The following is an 18,070-nucleotide window of genomic DNA, read 5'->3' on the forward strand; positions in this document are numbered from 1 at the left end:
TGATTCTTGCCCACAGTAGTAGGCAAAAATATAGTAGTAGTAGTGGATATAATGGTCATCATCCCACATGCTAGTAAAGTAATGCTTAAAATTCTCCAAGCCAGGCTTCAACAGTATATGTACCATGAAGTTCCAGATGTTCAAGCTAGATTTAGAATAGGCAGAGGAACCAGAGATCAAATTGCAAACATCTGTTGGATCATTGAAAAAGCAAGAGACCTCCAGAAAAACATCTATTTCTGCTTTATTGACTATTTCAAATCTTTGATTGTTGGATCAAAACAAACTGTTGAAAATCTTAAAGAGATGGGAATATCAGACTACCTGACCTACCTTCTGAGAAATCTGTATGCAGGTCAGGAAGCAACAGTTAGAACTGGACATGGAACAACAGACTGGTTCCAAATTGGTAAAGGAGTATGTCAAGGCTGTATATTGTCACCCTGCTTATTTAACTTATATGCAGAGTACATTATGAGAAACGCTGGGTTGGATGAAGCACAAGCTGGAATCATGATTGTCGGGAGAAATATCAATAACCTCAGATAAGCAGATGACACCACCCTTATGGCAGAAAGCAAAGAAGAACTAAAGAGCCTCTTGATGAAAGTGAAAGAGGAGAGTGAATATTTTGGCTCAAAGCTCAATGTTCTGAAAACTAAGATCATGGAATCTGGTCCCATCACTTCATGGCAAGTAGATAGGGAAACAATGGAAACAGTGGGAGAATTTATCTTTTTTGGTTCAAAAATCACTGCAGATAATGATTTCATGCAGCCGTGAAATTAAAAGATGATTATTCCTTGGGAGAAAAGTTATGACCAACCTAGAAAGAAAACTAAAAAGCAGAGATATTACTTTGCTGACAAAGGTCCATCTAGGCAAAGCTGTGGTTTTTCCAGTAGTCACGTATGGATGTGAGAGTTGGAGTATAAAGAAAGCTGAGAGCTGAAGAATTGATGTTTTTTAACTGTAGTGTTGGAGAGGACTCTTGAGAGTCCCTTGGACTGCAAGAAGATCCAACCAGTCAATCCTAAAGGAAATTAGTCCTGAATATTCATTGGAAGGACTAATACTGAAGCTGAAACTCCAATACCTTGGCCACCTGATGTGAAAAACTGACTCATTGGAAAAGACTGTGATGCTGGAAAAGATTGAAGGTGGGAGGAGAAGGGGATGACAGAGGATGAGATGGTTGGATGGCATCACTGACTCAATGCACTTGAGTCTGAGTAAACTCCAGGAGTTGGTGATGGACAGGGAGGCCCATGTGCTGCAGTTCATGGGATCGCAAAGAGTCAGACAGGACTGAGTGACTGAACTGAACTGAACCGAATGTAGCAAGTATTTTAATCACATTTATAAAGGAAGTAAAAGTATTTAACATAGTCCTAAGAGTCTTTTCCCTCTGTGGCTGAGTTCAGAGCCCACATGCAGAGGTCACAGCCTGGGCAAGGAGGCTCTCATTTTCTTTGTCTCCTTTCATTAGCGCCAGCTCTGGCCTCCATCCTTAATCACATTACTGAAGTAATGTGGAGAAAGATGGGAACCAGGTCCAAGAGGGTCATGTTTACAGCTCAGGTAAGAAGAGCTCCCCATGAGAACATCTTTATTTGCCAATCCAGTTGCACTGAATACAAACTCTGGCTCAGAAAGATAGACACCCAGGACATAATTTTCCTCTCACCATAGCCCTCATCCTAATGCAATAATCCTTATCCCAAACAACTTATCAGGGCAGACAGATCTCAGCTACGCATGATGGTGTAGGGGTAGGCTGTTACTTTAATAGTCTGCTTTAACCTTGAGACAATCCCACAGAAGGTAGACTGTTCCTTCTTCTAATAGCCCTGGTGGATCTGCCATGAGGTCACAAAGAGTTGGACAGGACTGATGCACAGGAGAACTGTACAAAAAAGATCTTCACAACCCAGATAATCACGATGGTGTGATCACTGACCTAGAGCCAGACATCCTGGAATGTGAACTCAAGTGGGCCTTAGATAGCATCACTACGAACAAAGCTAGTGGAGGTGATGGAATTCCAGTTGAGCTATTCCAAAACCTGAAAGATGATGCTGTGAAAGTGCTGCACTCAATATGCCAGCAAATTTGGAAAACTCAGCAGTGGCCACAGGACTGGAAAAGGTCAGTTTTCACTCCAATCCCAAAGAAAGGCAATGCCAAAGAATGCTCAAACTACCGCACAATTGCACTCATCTCACACGCTAGTAAAGTAATGCTTAAAATTCTCCAAGCCAGGCTTCAGCAATATATGAACCATGAACTTCCTGATGTTCAAGCTGGTTTTAGAAAAGGCAGAGGAACCAGAGATCAAATTGCAAACATCTGCTGGATCATGGAAAAAGCCAGAGAGTTCCAGAAAAACATCTATTTCTGCTTTATTGACTAGGCCAAAGCCTTTGACTGTGTGGATCACAATAAACTGTGGAAAATTCTGAAAGAGATGGGAATACCAGACCACCTGATCTGCCTCTTGAGAAATCTGTATGCAGGTCAGGAAGCAACAGTTAGAACTGGACATGAACAACAGACTGGTTCCAAATAGGAAAAGGAGGACGTCAAAGCTGTATATTGTCACCCTGTTTATTTAACTTATATGCAGAGTACATCATGAGAAATGCTGGACTGGAAGAAACACAAGCTGGAATCAAGATTGCCGGGAGAAATATCAATAACCTCAGATATGCAGATGACACCACCCTTATGGCAGAAAGCAAAGAAGAACTAAAGAGCCTCTTGATGAAAGTGAAAGTGGAAAGTGAAAAAGTTGGCTTAAAGCTCAACATTCAGAAAACGAAGATCATGACATCCAGTCCCATCACTTCATGGGAAATAGATGGGGAAACAGTGGAAACAGTGTCAGACTTTATTTTTTGGGGCTCCAAAATCACTGCAGATGGTGATTGCAGCCATGAAATTAAAAGACACTTACTCCTTGGAAGGAAAGTTATGACTAACCTAGATAGCATATTCAAAAGCAGAGACATTACTTTGCCAACAAAGGTTCGTCTAGTCAAGGCTATGGTTTTTCCTGTGGTCATGTATGGATGTGAGAGTTGGACTATGAAGAAGGCTGAGTGCCAAAGAATTGATGCTTTTGAACTGTGGTGTTGGAGAAGACTCTTCAGGGTCCCTTGGACTGCAAGGAGATCCAACCAGTCCATTCTGAAGGAGATCAGCCCTGGGATTTCTTTGGAAGGAATGATACTAAAGCTGAAACTCCGGTACTCTGGCCACCTCATGAGAAGAGTTGACTCATTAGAAAAGACTCTGATGCTGGGAGGGATTGGGGGCAGGAGGAGAAGGGGACGACAGAGGATGAGATGGCTGGATGGCATCACTGACTCGATGGACATGAGTCTGAGTGTCTCTGGGAGTTGCTGATGGACACAGAGGCCTGGCGTGCTGCGATTCATGGGGTCGCAAAGAGTCAGACACAACTGAGCGACGGATCTGATCTGATCTGAGCAATTAATGGTTTCACTTTCACTTTCTGTAGTGATAAATTCCAGGGTTAAAAATGTTTACTTCACTTTCTGATGATGTTGGAGAATAATAAAAATGTTGCTGTCTGCACTTTTGCGAGCAAAGGCTGTATTTTTTTTTTCTTTTTTTAAACTGAAGTATAGTTGATTTGGCTTGGACTGCAAGGAGATTCAACCAGTCCATTCTAAAGGAGATCAGTCCTGGGTGTTCTTTGGAAGGAATGATGCTAAAGCTGAAACTCCAGTACTTTGGACACCTCATGTGAAGAGTTGACTCACTGGAAAAGACTCTGATGCTGGGAGGGATTGGGGGCAGGAGGAAAAGGGGACGACAGAGGATGAGATGGCTGGATGGCATCACTGACTCGATGGACGTGAGTTTGAGTGAACTCTGGGAGTTGGTGATGGACAGGGAGGCCTGGCGTGCTGTGATTCATGGGGTCGCAAAGAGTCAGATATGACTGAGCAACTGAACTGAACTGAACTGATAGCTGATTTACAGTATTTTGCCAATCTCTGTTGTACAGCAAAGTGACTCAGTTACACACACACAAATCCTTTTTTTAAATGTTATTTTCCATTATGGTTTATCCCTGGGGATGGAATACAGTTCCTTGTGCTATATGCTGCTGCTGCTGCTGCTCCTGCTAAGTCGCTTCAGTTGTGTCCAACTCTGTGCGACCCCATAGACGGCAGCCCACGAGGCTCTGTCGTCCCTGGGATTCTCCAGGCAAGAACACTGGAGTGGGTTGCAATTGCCTTCTCCATTGTGTGAAAGTGAAAAGTGAAAGTGAAGTCGCTCAGTAGCGTCCGAATCTAGCGACCTCATGGACTGCAGCCCACCAGGCTCCTCCATCCATGGGATTTTCTAGGCAAGAACACTGGAGTGGCTTGCCATTGCCTTCTCCACTTGTGCTATATAGTAGAACTTTATTGCTTATCCATTCTAAATGTAATGTTTTAGATCTACCAAAGTTTGTATTTTACCATCCGTTTGAAACAAACAATTCTCATGACTCTCTTGAGAATTTAGATTTTCCAAGGGGCCCCGTTAGTTATTACACCTTTCCTGAGAGAAAACATTTTCCTGAACATTCTCCCTAGAGGAAAACAGAGATTGCCTGTGTTTGACTGTCTGTGCAGGAAATATTCGAATGAAAGTCAGGAGAAAAAGAAGACATACAGATGGCTAACAAACACATGAAAAGATGCTCAACATCACTCATTATCAGAGAAATGCAAATCAAAACCACTATGAGGTACCATTTCACGCCAGTCAGAATGGCGGCAATCCAAAAGTTACAAGCAATAAATGCTGGGGAGGGTGTGGAGAAAAGGGAACTCTCTTACACTGTTGGTGGGAATGCAAACTTGTACAGCCACAATGGAGAACGGTGTGGAGATTCCTTAAAAACTGGAAATAGAACTGCCTTATGATCCAGCAATCCCACTGCTGGGCATACACACTGAGGAATCCAGAATGGAAAGAGACACGTGCACCCCAATGTTCATCGCAGCACTGTTTATAATAGCCAGGACATGGAAGCAACCTAGATGCCCACCAGCAGATGAATGGATAAGAAAGCTGTGGTACATATACACAATGGAGTATTACTCAGCCATTAAAAAGAATATATTTGATTCAGTTCTAATGAGATGGATGAAACTGGAACCTATTATACAGAGTGAAGTAAGCCAGAAAGAAAAACACCAATACAGTATACTAATGCATATATATGGAATTTAGAAAGATGGTAACAATAACGCTGTGTATGAGACAGCAAAAGAGACACTGATGTATAGATCAGTCTTATGGACTCTGTGGGAGAGGGAGAGGGTGGGGAGATTTGGGAGAATGGCATTGAAACATGTATAATATCATGTATGAAACGAGTTGCCAGTCCAGGTTCGATGCACGATACTGGATGCTTGGGGCTGGTGCACTGGGACGACCCAGAGGGAGGGTATGGGGAGGGAGGAGGGAGGAGGGTTCAGGATGGGGAACACAGGTATACCTGTGGCGGATTCATTTCGATATTTGGTAAAACTAATACAATATTGTAAAGTTTAAAAATAAAGTAAAATTTAAAAAAAAAGAAAGTCAGGAGAAGACATGTTATCACAGATTGTAAGAAGATTTTTCAAACATCTCAAAGGCTATAACATGAGGTAAATATCACAATTCATAGTACATAACACTTGATTCTATATAGCTTTGCTAAAACGTAATGAAACTAAAAATGAAAAGCACTTCATCATTTTAAAAAATTGATAACCTGTACTTTGTTAAAATAAAAAAAAGCTTTTGCTCTGTGAAAGACATTGTGAAAAAATATTAAACGTTGAGCCAAAGACGAGAAAATCTGTTCACATGTTGGAAAAATGACTTGATTCCAAAATACACAAAGAACCCTAAAACACAATAAGAAAATGAACAACTCAATTTAGAAATGGGTCAAGTCCCTAACAGACACTCCTTTAAAGAAAATATACAGGTGGTAAATAAGCATATGAAATGATATTCCACATCCATATCATCACGGAAATGCAAATTAAAATAAGACTGGGACATCTCTGTAGATTTAGTAGAATGGCTACAATCCAAACATGGACAACATCAAACACTGTTTAGGATGTGGACCAACAGGAATCTTTATCCATTACTAAGGGAATTCATTTTCATTCACTGCAACCTGGTAGAGTCAGTTTGGAAGGCAGTTTAATAGTTTCTTAAAATACTAAACATACTCTTACTATACGAACTAACAATCACCTCCTTGGTTTTCATTCATTCAAAGGAGGTGAAAATATGTCCACACAAACCCTAGAAACAAATGTTTATAGCAACATTATTCACAATTAATAATATCATATATGAAACGAGTCGCCAGTCCAGGTTCGATGCACGATACTGGATGCTTGGGGCTGGTGCACTGGGACAACCCAGAGGGATGGTATGGGGAGGGAGGAGGAAGGAGCGTTCAGGATGGGGAACACGTGTTTACCTGTGGCAGATTCATGTTGATGTATGGCAAAACCAATACAATATTGTAAAGTTAAAAAAAAAAAAAAACTTGGGAGTAACAATGATGTCCTTCAACAGGTGAATGGATAAACAAACTGTACACCAATACAATAATATTTTATCAGTCGTATTATTCAGTGATAAAAAGAAATGGCCTATTAAGTCCCCAAAATATGGAGAAACCTTAAATGAATATTGCTGTGTAAAAGAAGTCAAATTGAAAATGCTATATACATTGGATGATTTCAACTATATGACATTCCGGAAAAGGTAAAACTATGGAGATATGGCTAATAGATGGGGAAACAATGGAAACTGTGAGAGACTTTATTTTTGGGGCTCAAAATTTATGTTTGGGCTCAAAATATGTTTCAATATTTATATTGATAGCTGTTCAAGTTTGAACATTTTAAAGGTTCTACATACTTACTCCCTTTCCCACAAGTTTTGCCTTTTGGTATCATATTTTACATGTTTTTTTCACATCCCTTAATTGATTATTTTAATTATAGTTGATTTTATTTTTTTATTTTTTAACTTTAAAATACTGTATTGGTTTTGCCATATATCAACATGAGTCTGCTACAGGTATACACGTGTTCCCCATCCTGAACCCTCCTCCCTCCCTGTACCATCCCTCTGGGTCGTCCCAGTGCACCAGCCCCAAGCATCCAGTATCATGCATTGAACCTGGACTGGCGACTCGTTTCATATATGATATATACATGTTTCAATGCCATTCTCCCAAATCATCCCACCCTCTCCCTCTCCCACAGAGTCCAAAAGACTGTTCTATACATCAGTGTCTCTTTTGTTGTCTCGCATAAAGGGTTATTGTTAGCATCTTTCTAAATTCCATATATATGCGTTAGTGTACTGTATTGGTGTTTTCTTTCCGGCTTACTTCACTCTGTATAATCGGCTCCAGTTTCATCCACCTCATTAGAACCGATTCAAATGTATTCTTCTTAATGGCTGAGTAATACTCCATTGTGAATATGTACAGCTGATTTTATAGCTTTTGTCTCTCGAGTTTTACACTACCTTGTTTGAGTGGTTGATACACTGTCTTTACTGTGTATTTACCTCTATCAGGGAGATTTTTCATACATGTATTTTCTTATTTCTTGTTATGGTCTTTAGTTTTCACTTGAGGGCCATTGAACATTTCTTATAAGGTTGGTTCCGTCGTGATGAACTCAGTTTTTATTTGCCTCAGTTCAGTTCAGTTCAGTCGCTCAGTTGTGTCCGACTCTTTGCGACTCCATGAATCACAGCACACCAGGCCTCCCTGTCTACCACCAACTCGCAGAGTTCACTCAGACTCATGTCCATCGAGTTGGTGATGCAATCCAGCCATCTCATCCTCTGTTGTCCCCTTCTCCTCCTGCCCCCAATCCTACAAACTCTTCTTCAAATCAGTGATAAGCTTGCTGGGTAGAGGATCCTTGGTCATAGAGGTTTTTATTCAGCACGTTATATAATGCCACTCCCTTCTGGCCTGCAAATTTTCTGCTGAAAAATCAACTGATAGCCTTATGGAGTTTCCTTTATATGTGACTCTTTGTTTTTCTCTTGTTGCCTTTGAGATTCTTTATCTTTAAATTTTGCTATTTTAATATTGATATGTCTTGGTGTGTCTTGCTCTGTGTTACCTGGACCTGTATATCTAGTTTCTTTAGGATAGGGAATGTTTCAGCCATTATTTCATCAAGTACATTTTCTATCCCTTTCTCTCTTCACCTTCTGAGACTCCTATAATGCAAATGTTAGTATAGATACTGTTGTTTCACAGGTCCCTTAAACTATCCTGATTTAATTATCTTTGTTTTTGTTCTGGTTGAGTGATTTCTCAATCAACCTTGCAGATCACTTATGCATCTATATTACCTAATCTATTTACTAATGTGCTGTTGATTCCTCCTAGTGTATTTTTTATTTCAGGCATTGTGTTCTTCAGCTCTGATTTGTATTTCTTATATTCTTCTTTTTTTTTCTTTGTAAGTTCTCACAGTGTTCCTCTATTCTATTCCTGAGCTCAATGACCATTTTTATAGCCAGTGTTTGAATTCTTTTTTGGGGTAAGTATTTATCTCCATGTCTTTAACATTTCCTTTGGTTTTTCATCTTGTTCTCTCATTTGGAACATATTTCTTTGTCTTCTCATTTTGTTTGACTTTGTCTTTCAAATTAGGCAGAATCATTTCCTATCTCAGTCTTAAAGGCATGTCTTGTGTGGGAGACTCCTTATGTAGTCTACATGTGCCCAGTGCCTTTGGGCAAGATCTGGAAGTGATGCAAGTCTGGGCTGAGGCTTTTTTCAGGGTCTGCTGGGGCCTCCACTTGTAGGGGTCAGAACTGGAGCCAGGGCTGGGTGGGGCTAGAGCTAGAGTCTGACATAGGACTGGGAGCCCCTGCTTCAGTAAGGGGTGAGCTGCTAGGGGGACTAGACTTAGGATTCGTCGTGGGCTGAGGCTTTTCCTGGGTCACAGTGAAATAACCATTTTGGTGGCTGTAGAGCTGGAGCCAGAGAGATTGGAGCCTTTTTCTGATGAGAGCCACCAGTGTGTGCTCATCGCCACTACCTTGACTGGGAGTGTGACCAAAGATGGAGTGGCTGGGGCTGGAGCCTGAGGAGAGCTGCTGCTTCTCCTGGGGGCAGAGGTGTTGGTGGCCACTGCCTTAGTGAGATATGTGGCCAGAGCCAGAGGGGCTAGAGCTACAGTCCATGTTGGCTGGGGGGTGGGGCCCACCGGGGTGGTCTTGGCCAGCTGGCCATAGCAGCAGGCACTTTTCATCTTGCTGTTTCTGCACAGGACCTTGGAGGAAGGAAGTCCATGCATACATCCTTTAACAGGGAAATTTAGATTTCCAACAGCCCTTGGGCTCTCTCAGTTATAAGCTTCACTGGTTTCAAAACCAGCAAAAGCATTTTGTCTTGCTAGTGCTGGGCCCCAGGGCTTGGGTACCCAACATGGTGCTTGAACTCCTTGGTCCTTGGGGAGGACGCCCGTCTTGGGATAACCTCCTCCCCTTCCAGGATGCTCAATGGGTGTGTGGGTCCCAACCAGACTGCTTCTCTTCCTCTCCTACACGTTTGGTGTGGAATTATTTTTTCTTTTGTATTCATGGTTGTACAAAAGTTGTTGTTCTACTTTAGTTCTCAAAGAAAGCTCTTTTATATGTAGTTTTAGCTTTAATATATTCATGGGAGATATACTCAGGGTCTTACCACTCTTCTGTCTTGAACTTGTCTTCTAAAATTTTTAAATGTACACTTCAGTGACATTGTCAATAACACTGTGTGGACCCATCATCAATATTCATCTCCAGAACTTTCCCACCTCAAACTGAGACTTTGTACCAATTAAATAACTTCTCATTCTTGTCTCCTAGTCACTTGTAACCACTATTCTGCTTCATGTCTCTAGGTATCTGAATATCCTACATATATCTCTTTTTCTTTCAGTTTAGATAAGGGTTTGCCAATATTTTGAATTTCTCAGGATACCATTTCTTAGTTTCATTGACTTCTTTTTCTGCCAGTTGGCTGTTTTCTATTCTCTACTTTGCTTATATACATTCCAGTGTTTATTACTTTCTTATTTATGCCATATTGGGGTTGATTTTTCTTCTGTTTGTAGTTCAGATGTAAAGTGAGGGTGCTGATTTTCCATCTTTTCTCTTTTTAAAGGCATGAGGATATGTTACTGAAAATGAAGTCCTTAGTACTGCTTTTGCAGCCACACATTGTTGGCATGTTGTGTCTTATTTTCGTCAGTCTCCAACCAGTTCTTAATTTCTCACTTGAAGCCCTTTAATTAATTTTCCAACCCAGTCCCAGAATTTATGTTTTGTTCTTCTTACAGTTTTTAATCTCTCTGATATTTTCATTTCATTCATGTATCATTTTCTTCATTAGGTTGTCTATATGTTTTATAGATTATTCAATATTGTTAAGATGATGATTCTGGATTTTCGCTAGGTGACTCATATCTACATTTCGTTAGATATGGTTTCTTGAGATTTAGTTTGCTCCTTTAATTGGTCCATGTTTTCCCTGTTTCACTGTATATCTTGTGAACTTTAGCTGAGATGTGGGCATTTGGAAAAACAGCTACTTCTCCCAGTCTATTGACTGACTTTGAGAAGGGGAAGGTTTTCAGCAATAAGCTCTCCTAGAGATTCTGGGGACCTCCTCGCCTTGTCTGTGGATGCAGTTTCTCTGAATTGGTTTATGTATTTTCTCAGTTAAAGAGGTTTGCCCATTTTTTTTCCCCTGAAGCCTGTACAGACTTGCTGTACCTGGTATTTGTCTGACATGCTACAATCTCTATACAGCTATAAAAAGCTGGAATGCTTGCGATGTTTCTCAGTGGCCCCTACAAGGAATCCAAATTGCCATTCCCATCAGTGCTCTGAAACAAGTGAGACAACTAACTTCAGGCCTCTCTCCGAAAAACTACAAAATAGTCTCCATTGTCCGTTTTTCTTTTTCCCTCTTGAGGAAGAGATGAGAGTTGGGAATTTTCTCTTGATCCAGACACATGGTGGTAGAAAGAGGAGGTAGCTATGGGAGGTAAAGTGTCATCAATTTGCGTAAACACTTCACTTACTGTATCTCTTCTTGGCATTGTGCTTGTCTGGAGTGCTGACACCTATTATCTGACTTCTGTTATTTTCAGAAAGGAAATTTGGCCTCTATATTCCTATCTCCATGCAGGAACAATGGCTTAGGGAATTTTACTCTGCCATCATGTCGATGTTCCTCTTGAGTAATTGTCATCATGAAATCATGCATCTTCTTGGGAAATTTTCTTGAGTTTTTTATACCAGCAATCACATCTCACTGGGGGAAAAATGCACTGAACCAAAACTATACTCTCCCTCACACTGTCCTCTTCTGCAATACTCTGTGGAAGGCAGCCTTCACTTGAGCATTCCTTACACTGTAGACAAGAGGGTTCAGCAATGGGTTGAATAGAGTGTAAAACAGGAAAAGGATTTTCTTCTGTTCCTCTCGGTGGCTACTCTCAGGGGCCAAGTACACCATCATGGCTATGCCAAAGTAGAACCCAACCACACAGAGGTGGGAGGAGCAGGTGGAGAAGGCTTTCTTGCGGCCCTCCTTTGACTGGATCTTTAGGATTGCCCAGAGGATGTGCACATAGGAGACCAGCATCAGGGAAAGGGGCCCAACTAAAATAAACACACCCTCAGCAAAGAGGAACATTTCATTGATCCAGATGTCACCACAGGTCACTTTGAGAACAGATTGAATCTCACAGAAGAAGTGGTTCACCTTCTGGGGCCCACAGAAGGGCAGCCTTAGAAACAGACTTACTTGTACTATGGCCAGGCACAATCCACACGACCAACAAGCGATGGTCAGAAACGTGCAGACCCTCCAGTTCATGATGACCGTGTACTGCAGGGGATGGCAGATTGCCACAAACCTGTCATAGGACATCACCACCAAAATCAAACACTCTATTGAAGCAAAAGTCAAATTAAAAATCATCTGCAACGTACATAAGACAAAGGAGATGTTTTTTGTGTGTTTCACTAGATTTGCCAGCAGATTGGGCAAATTGCTAGAAGCATAGGATATGTCAGTGATGGCCAGATGAGACAGGAAGTAGTACATGGGGGTGTGCAGTCTAGGGTCGAGGCAGATGATACCCAAGATCATGCCATTCGCCAGCAGGTTGAAGGTATATAACAGGGAGAAGACACCAAACAGGACCAATTCCATGTCTTCACTGAGCTGGAATCCTACCAGGATGAATTCTGCGATCCATGATTGATTGCCCTCCATTCCTAAAGACAGTCTGTCAAGGAGTGAAGTGTGATGGGAAGGTCACAGCTGGATAACAATGAAAATAGGAGTTATTTATCTGAAAGGAATGAAGAGGAAGCTGGTATGCTTATCCCTGCATTACTGACATTTTTTCTAAGTTTCTTCACCTTTTTTTTTTTAATGTGAAGTAATCCAAAATTTCAGATAAGTATCAGGGACTATAAACTATACTACTGTATAGATTTTACCAAATTGTTTTTTCAATTTTGCCTTATCATTTATTTTCTCTGTGTGCACATAGTATTAATTTTCTGGAGACCACATAAGACTAATGGGAAACCTTATTCACCTATTGGCAATTTACATCTAAACCCTTTGGAATATTTTCTCTATAACATGTATATTTGCTAATGTATTCTCAGCATAATTACCAAAAACAGGAGATGTAACATTAACATGATTCACTACTCTAAGTACAGCATTTCCTGCCCTTGTAGTCTAAGGTTCAAATTCAACATCACATATACTAATCATTTCCTCTAATTTTACATTCTTTGCATTTCTTGTCTTGATGGTGATATTTTTGAAGAGTATGAGTTCTTGTTTTGTAAAGTGTTTCTCAATGCATTTTTCCATTTATTATCCATGTTGTAATTCAGATTAAACATTTTTTTAGCAGAAAAAAAGTGTCCTTCTTAATGCCCTCCATTAATACACATATAATGACAATTTGTCCCAGTAATGTTGATGTTGTTGTGGATCAGGTGGTGCCTCCATGTTATTTCCATTATAAAGTTTTTAATCCATAAAGTTTTAAGTACTTTCTTTCTTCTGGCTTAACAAACTATCCTATACTCATTTTGTACATTTCCCACTTCAGCTTGGAAGCAATTATTTCACTTAAAATATGTCTTCTTGTATTGAAGAATCATTAAAAATATCTGCTTATATTGGGTGTTTAATAATAATTTTTTATCATCACTTTTGCCACATTTCTGATATCCCCATGCAATAGGGATAAATATAATTTGGGACAGTATATAGATTGCTAAATGGATAATGGATTCTTACCTTGACTTGTTTAATCTTAACACGTTTACTGACTTCTTTTGGAGAACAAAATCTATTTTACTAAGTTAACATTACATCATAAAGAGTGATCTCAATCTTATACAGTAGTTTTTTTGGCAATGTAGATTTAGTATCCTCAAATCATAGTAATTATCTTGCTAACCATTTTTGATTTTCTTGGTTTTCAGGTAATTATAGTCTTTTGGAAATTTTAGACTTATAAATTAATGTTTCAATCATCTGGTTTACACTATGGGTAAAGAGGCATCTACATCATATGAGATTCTAGCATCAAGTTTTTTAAGTATCTTAGAGAAACATAAAAATTCATAAAACATTGAAGAGAAAATACATATGTGAAATATATGTCCAAAGCTGATGATTGTTAATAATTTCTATAAACAATTTTCCATTTTTCACTGTACCTATATTTTCACATATATATTTAAAATTATATGAACAATACTGTGTATCTCAGTTCAGTTCAGTTCAGTCCAGTCGCTCAGTCGTGTCCGACTCTTTGCGACCCCATGAATCGCAGCAGGCCAGGCCTCCCTGTCCATTACCAGCTCCCAGAGTTCACCCAAACTCATGTCCATCAAGTCGGTGATGCCATCCAGCCATCTTATCCTCTGTCTTCTTTAATTTAGAATAACATCAGGTACATTTTTCATATCAATTATTTTTTTGCAATATACTTTGAACATCTGTAACTATTTTGTTGCATATGAACATTTTATTTAGTATATCACCTTCTAACTAGGTTGTTTGGATTATAATGTTACACTGACTATATTTTATATATATATATATATTTTTACGTATATTTTCTTTTCTTATACTAATTTCCAGGACATGGAAATTCTTGGTCAAATCTATTCCTTCCTTTCTTCCTTCCCTTCCATGCTTCCTTTCATTCTTTCTTTCTTCCTACCTAGCTATTTATGTATCTTTCTATTTACCTATCTAGTTTAAAATAGCCTAAATAAAATTTCTTCTTTCCAACAGAGTCATTAAAATAATAGTAGCTCAGTAAACAAAGGATATGCTATTCTTTACTGGGGCAGCTCAGTAACTGAGCTGCTGCTGCTGCTGCTAAGTCACTTCAGTCGTGTCTGACTCTGTGCGACCCCATAGACGGCAGCCCACTAGGCTCCCCCGTCCCTGGGATTCTCCAGGCAAGAACACTGGAGTGGGTTGCCATTTCCTTCTCCAATGCAGGAAAGTGAAAAGTGAAAGTGAAGTCTCTCAGTTGCCTCCGACTCTTAGCGACCCCATGGACTGCAGCCCACCAGGCCCCTCCATCCATGGGATTTTCCAGGCAAGAGTACTGGAGTGGGGTGCCTTTAGTCAGTGGATTGGCACTCATTCTATCCTGTTTTGTGTTGGGACAAATTTTCTATCAGATCAGTAACCTTGAGTCTAATAATTATGCATATTAGATGATAGCGTAGGAAAGATTTAGTAAGAAATAACTATATTACAAAACTCTTACACTGTTTTGGCAAAGAGTTTACTATAACTGTTATCCGAATTCTGTTTTCTAGTATCAGTCATTACTCTATGAATACATTTATCTATTAGGTTATAAGGTCCTTTTGCTTTTTTGGCCATGTCAGAGCCTTATTCAGAAGAAATATCTGTATATAAAACCTGTAGCCAGGTTATTTTTAAAACAATAGATTTGGTCTATTGGCTGAAAAGGAACACCACTCAACCACACTGGGAAGTGATGTCAAGAAAGCTGCTGAGGAATAGAAGCCACCTGCCACAGCCCAGCAGGCAGAAGCTCTAGGAGCTGGGGTGGGGGTAGTCATTACTGTAATACATTTAGTAATATGATTATAATAATAAATAGTTATTAAATAAATACATATATACACACATATATGTAATGTTTATATACACAGGAATTTGTAAAATATGCCCTATTAGATATTCTGAAAAATTATTTCTTAATCAATTGTAAATTACAGATATATACATAAACTGTGAGAGCAGGACTATTGTGCAACATTATTCATTTAAATAGAGAAGAAACAGTCAAAACTGTGAGCATGATGGTGGATAAACAGAACATAAATAACACAAATCCTGGTGGTTCAGACAGTAAAGAATCTGCCTGCGATTCAGGAGACCTGGGTTCAAACCCTGGATTGGGACAATCCCCTGGAGAAGGGAATGGTAACCCATTCCAGTATTCTTTCCTGGAGAATTCCACAGACAGAGGAGCCCTGTGGGCTACAGCCCATGGGGTCACCAAGACTCAGACACAAGTGAGTGACTAGCACTTTCACTTTCTTTCACTTACAACGTAAAAATAGTATTACAAAAACAAAAAACCAGCTGTTGGAGAAGTATGAAAAATCATAAGAAAACAAAATCTCCCCATTTTTGAAGTAGAAAGTTAAAAACCAAAGGTTCAAATTTGAAGGATACAGTTTACAAACTCTGAGATTTAGACTTGAGTTTCTGGCAAAATGAGAGACTACATGCCCTACACCATACTCATCTATTAAAAACAGCTAACCCTACTCTTGAGCAGAGCCCGCCTGGATTCAACTCTTCTTACTGAAGGAAATTCTAATATTTCATTTCAAGCAGAAAAGAAGTAATCCCAGAAAGAAAGTTCACAGTGTAAAAAGAAATAAAGAGCAAAGAAGGTAGTGCATATGTTTGTAAAACTAAGCAGATATTGATGGTAAGAATACTGGTGGTGATCTCTGGTACCTAGAATAAGACTGAACTAAACACATAACAATAGCACAATTGGGGCATAGGCTGATAGAAGTTAAAGGTTCTAATTTCCATGTGTTTTGACAGAAAAGTGTCAAAAGTGACTTTCATTAGACTTTCTTTCTACTCAGTATTAATTACTTAATTGTATTGATAAATTTAGCCCATGAGCAATCCATAGTCCCATTCAAAAATGTAAGGATTTTTCTTTTAAAAAATTGTATGGGATTAAAGCTTGTCACATGTCTTTATAAATCAACATGTTAAATGTACATCTGAGTAAGAAGATCAAGAAAACATTAACTCTGTGGAGGAACACAGGTAAGAGAAAAATGGAATAGAAGAATTAGAAGTAGTTCTCTCTAGAAAAGCAACATATAAAATGGAAAAATCTGTCAAAATAATCCTCTTTGGAATTCTGGAATCTAATCAAAAGCTATAGCAACCACACACTTGCTTAATATGGAAAACAAACTTGAAGATCAACCGGAGAAATCTGTAGCATTTTAACTTGCCCTGATACCATCCCCTACTCCCTAACTCAGGATAAGTTCTAAATAAGATAGTCTGCACTTCTGATGTACACTCACTACCAAAAGGAGCAGAATATACTTTATACTCACAGAATTCTGGATGTTGGATTTGGCCTGTCCTGAAAGGATACAGTCAAAGAACTTCCTTTATGTAATTAACTCAAAACTGTCCCACCGCTGAGGTGGCTACCCAGAGGCAAGTGTTGAAAGCCTTTGAAGGCAAAACTATCAGCTGCTGCCACATGAGGCAAGTAATAAAAGGTGGGGTAAACTATAGACTAACATAACACCCTGGGTGGGAGAACTGGAAATAAGATGATTTGGTAAACAGATGATTTGAATAGCTCCCAGATACTACTGGAAAACTAGAAGGCTTCTGGGCTCCAAAATCACTGCAGATGGTGACTGCAGCCATGAAATTAAAAGACGCTTACTCCTTTGAAGGAAAGTTATGACCAACCTAAACAGCATATTCAAAAGCAGAGACATTACTTTGCCAACACAGGTTCGTCTAGTCAAGGCTATGGTTTTTCCTGTGGTCATGTATGGATGTGAGAGTTGGACTGTGAAGAAGGCTGAGCGCCGAAAAATTGATGCTTTTGAACAGTGGTGTTGGAGAAGACTCTTGAGAGTCCCTTGGACTGCAAGGAGATCCAACCAGTCCATTCTGAAGGAGATCAGCCCTGGGATTTCTTTGGAGGGAATGATGCTAAAGCTGAAACTCCAGTACTTTGGCCACCTCATGCAAAGAGTTGACTCATTGGAAAAGACTCTGATGCTGGGAGGGATTGGGGGCAAGAGGAGAAGGGGACGACAGAGGATGAGATGGCTGGATGGCATCACTGGCTCGATGGACATGAGTCTGGGTGAACTCCGGGAGTTGGTGATGGACAGGGAGGCCTGGCATGCTGCGATTCATGGGGTCACAAAGAGTCAGACACGACTGAGTGACTGATCTGATCTGATCTGATCTGACACACATGACCAGGGCTGGGAAAATGCTCAGAGGGAATCTGAGAAGGTCCTGATGCCTTGCCTCTGTCTAAAGTCCAGACTCTGCACAGGCAGGAAGCTGTCAGAGTTGTAAGTGACCTGGATGAGGGGTGAAGGCAAGTCCCAACACATAAAGAGATCCATTTATAAAAATATGAAGGGAGGTGAAAATACCTATAGAGTTGCTGAATTAAAGGCATATATATATATATATATAATATTCAATATGCTTGTTTTCTCATTGGTTTATCAGAGCCTGAAATGCCCTTATGAGATCCGGTTCTCTATTAGGAGATTATGAAATAGAAGGAAGAAAAACAAAAAGTCATCATCACAAAACAGGGGGAAGACAGGATGAAAAATCAAATTAATTTTGAATAATACTAATAAAACTCTCCTACTC

General features: G+C 39.8%; 1 protein-coding gene across 1 annotated transcript; it reads right to left on the reverse strand.

Moving 5' to 3' along the window:
• Positions 1-11,422: 11,422 nt before the first annotated feature.
• LOC113891815 (olfactory receptor 2A2-like) lies at positions 11,423-12,352 on the reverse strand. Its single transcript, XM_027540292.1, has one exon. The coding sequence runs from the start codon at positions 12,350-12,352 to the stop codon at positions 11,423-11,425; it is 930 nt and encodes a 309-aa protein (XP_027396093.1).
• Between the last annotated feature and the right edge of the window lie 5,718 nt (positions 12,353-18,070).

This window comes from Bos indicus x Bos taurus, chromosome 4 (genome assembly GCF_003369695.1).
Source record: "Bos indicus x Bos taurus breed Angus x Brahman F1 hybrid chromosome 4, Bos_hybrid_MaternalHap_v2.0, whole genome shotgun sequence".
In the NCBI taxonomy this organism is placed as follows: domain Eukaryota; kingdom Metazoa; phylum Chordata; class Mammalia; order Artiodactyla; family Bovidae; genus Bos; species Bos indicus x Bos taurus.

Coding starts and splice junctions, on each gene's coding strand:
- LOC113891815 (XM_027540292.1), bottom strand. CDS start 12,352: ATGGAGGGCAATCAATCATGGATCGCAGAATTCATCCTGGTAGGATTC.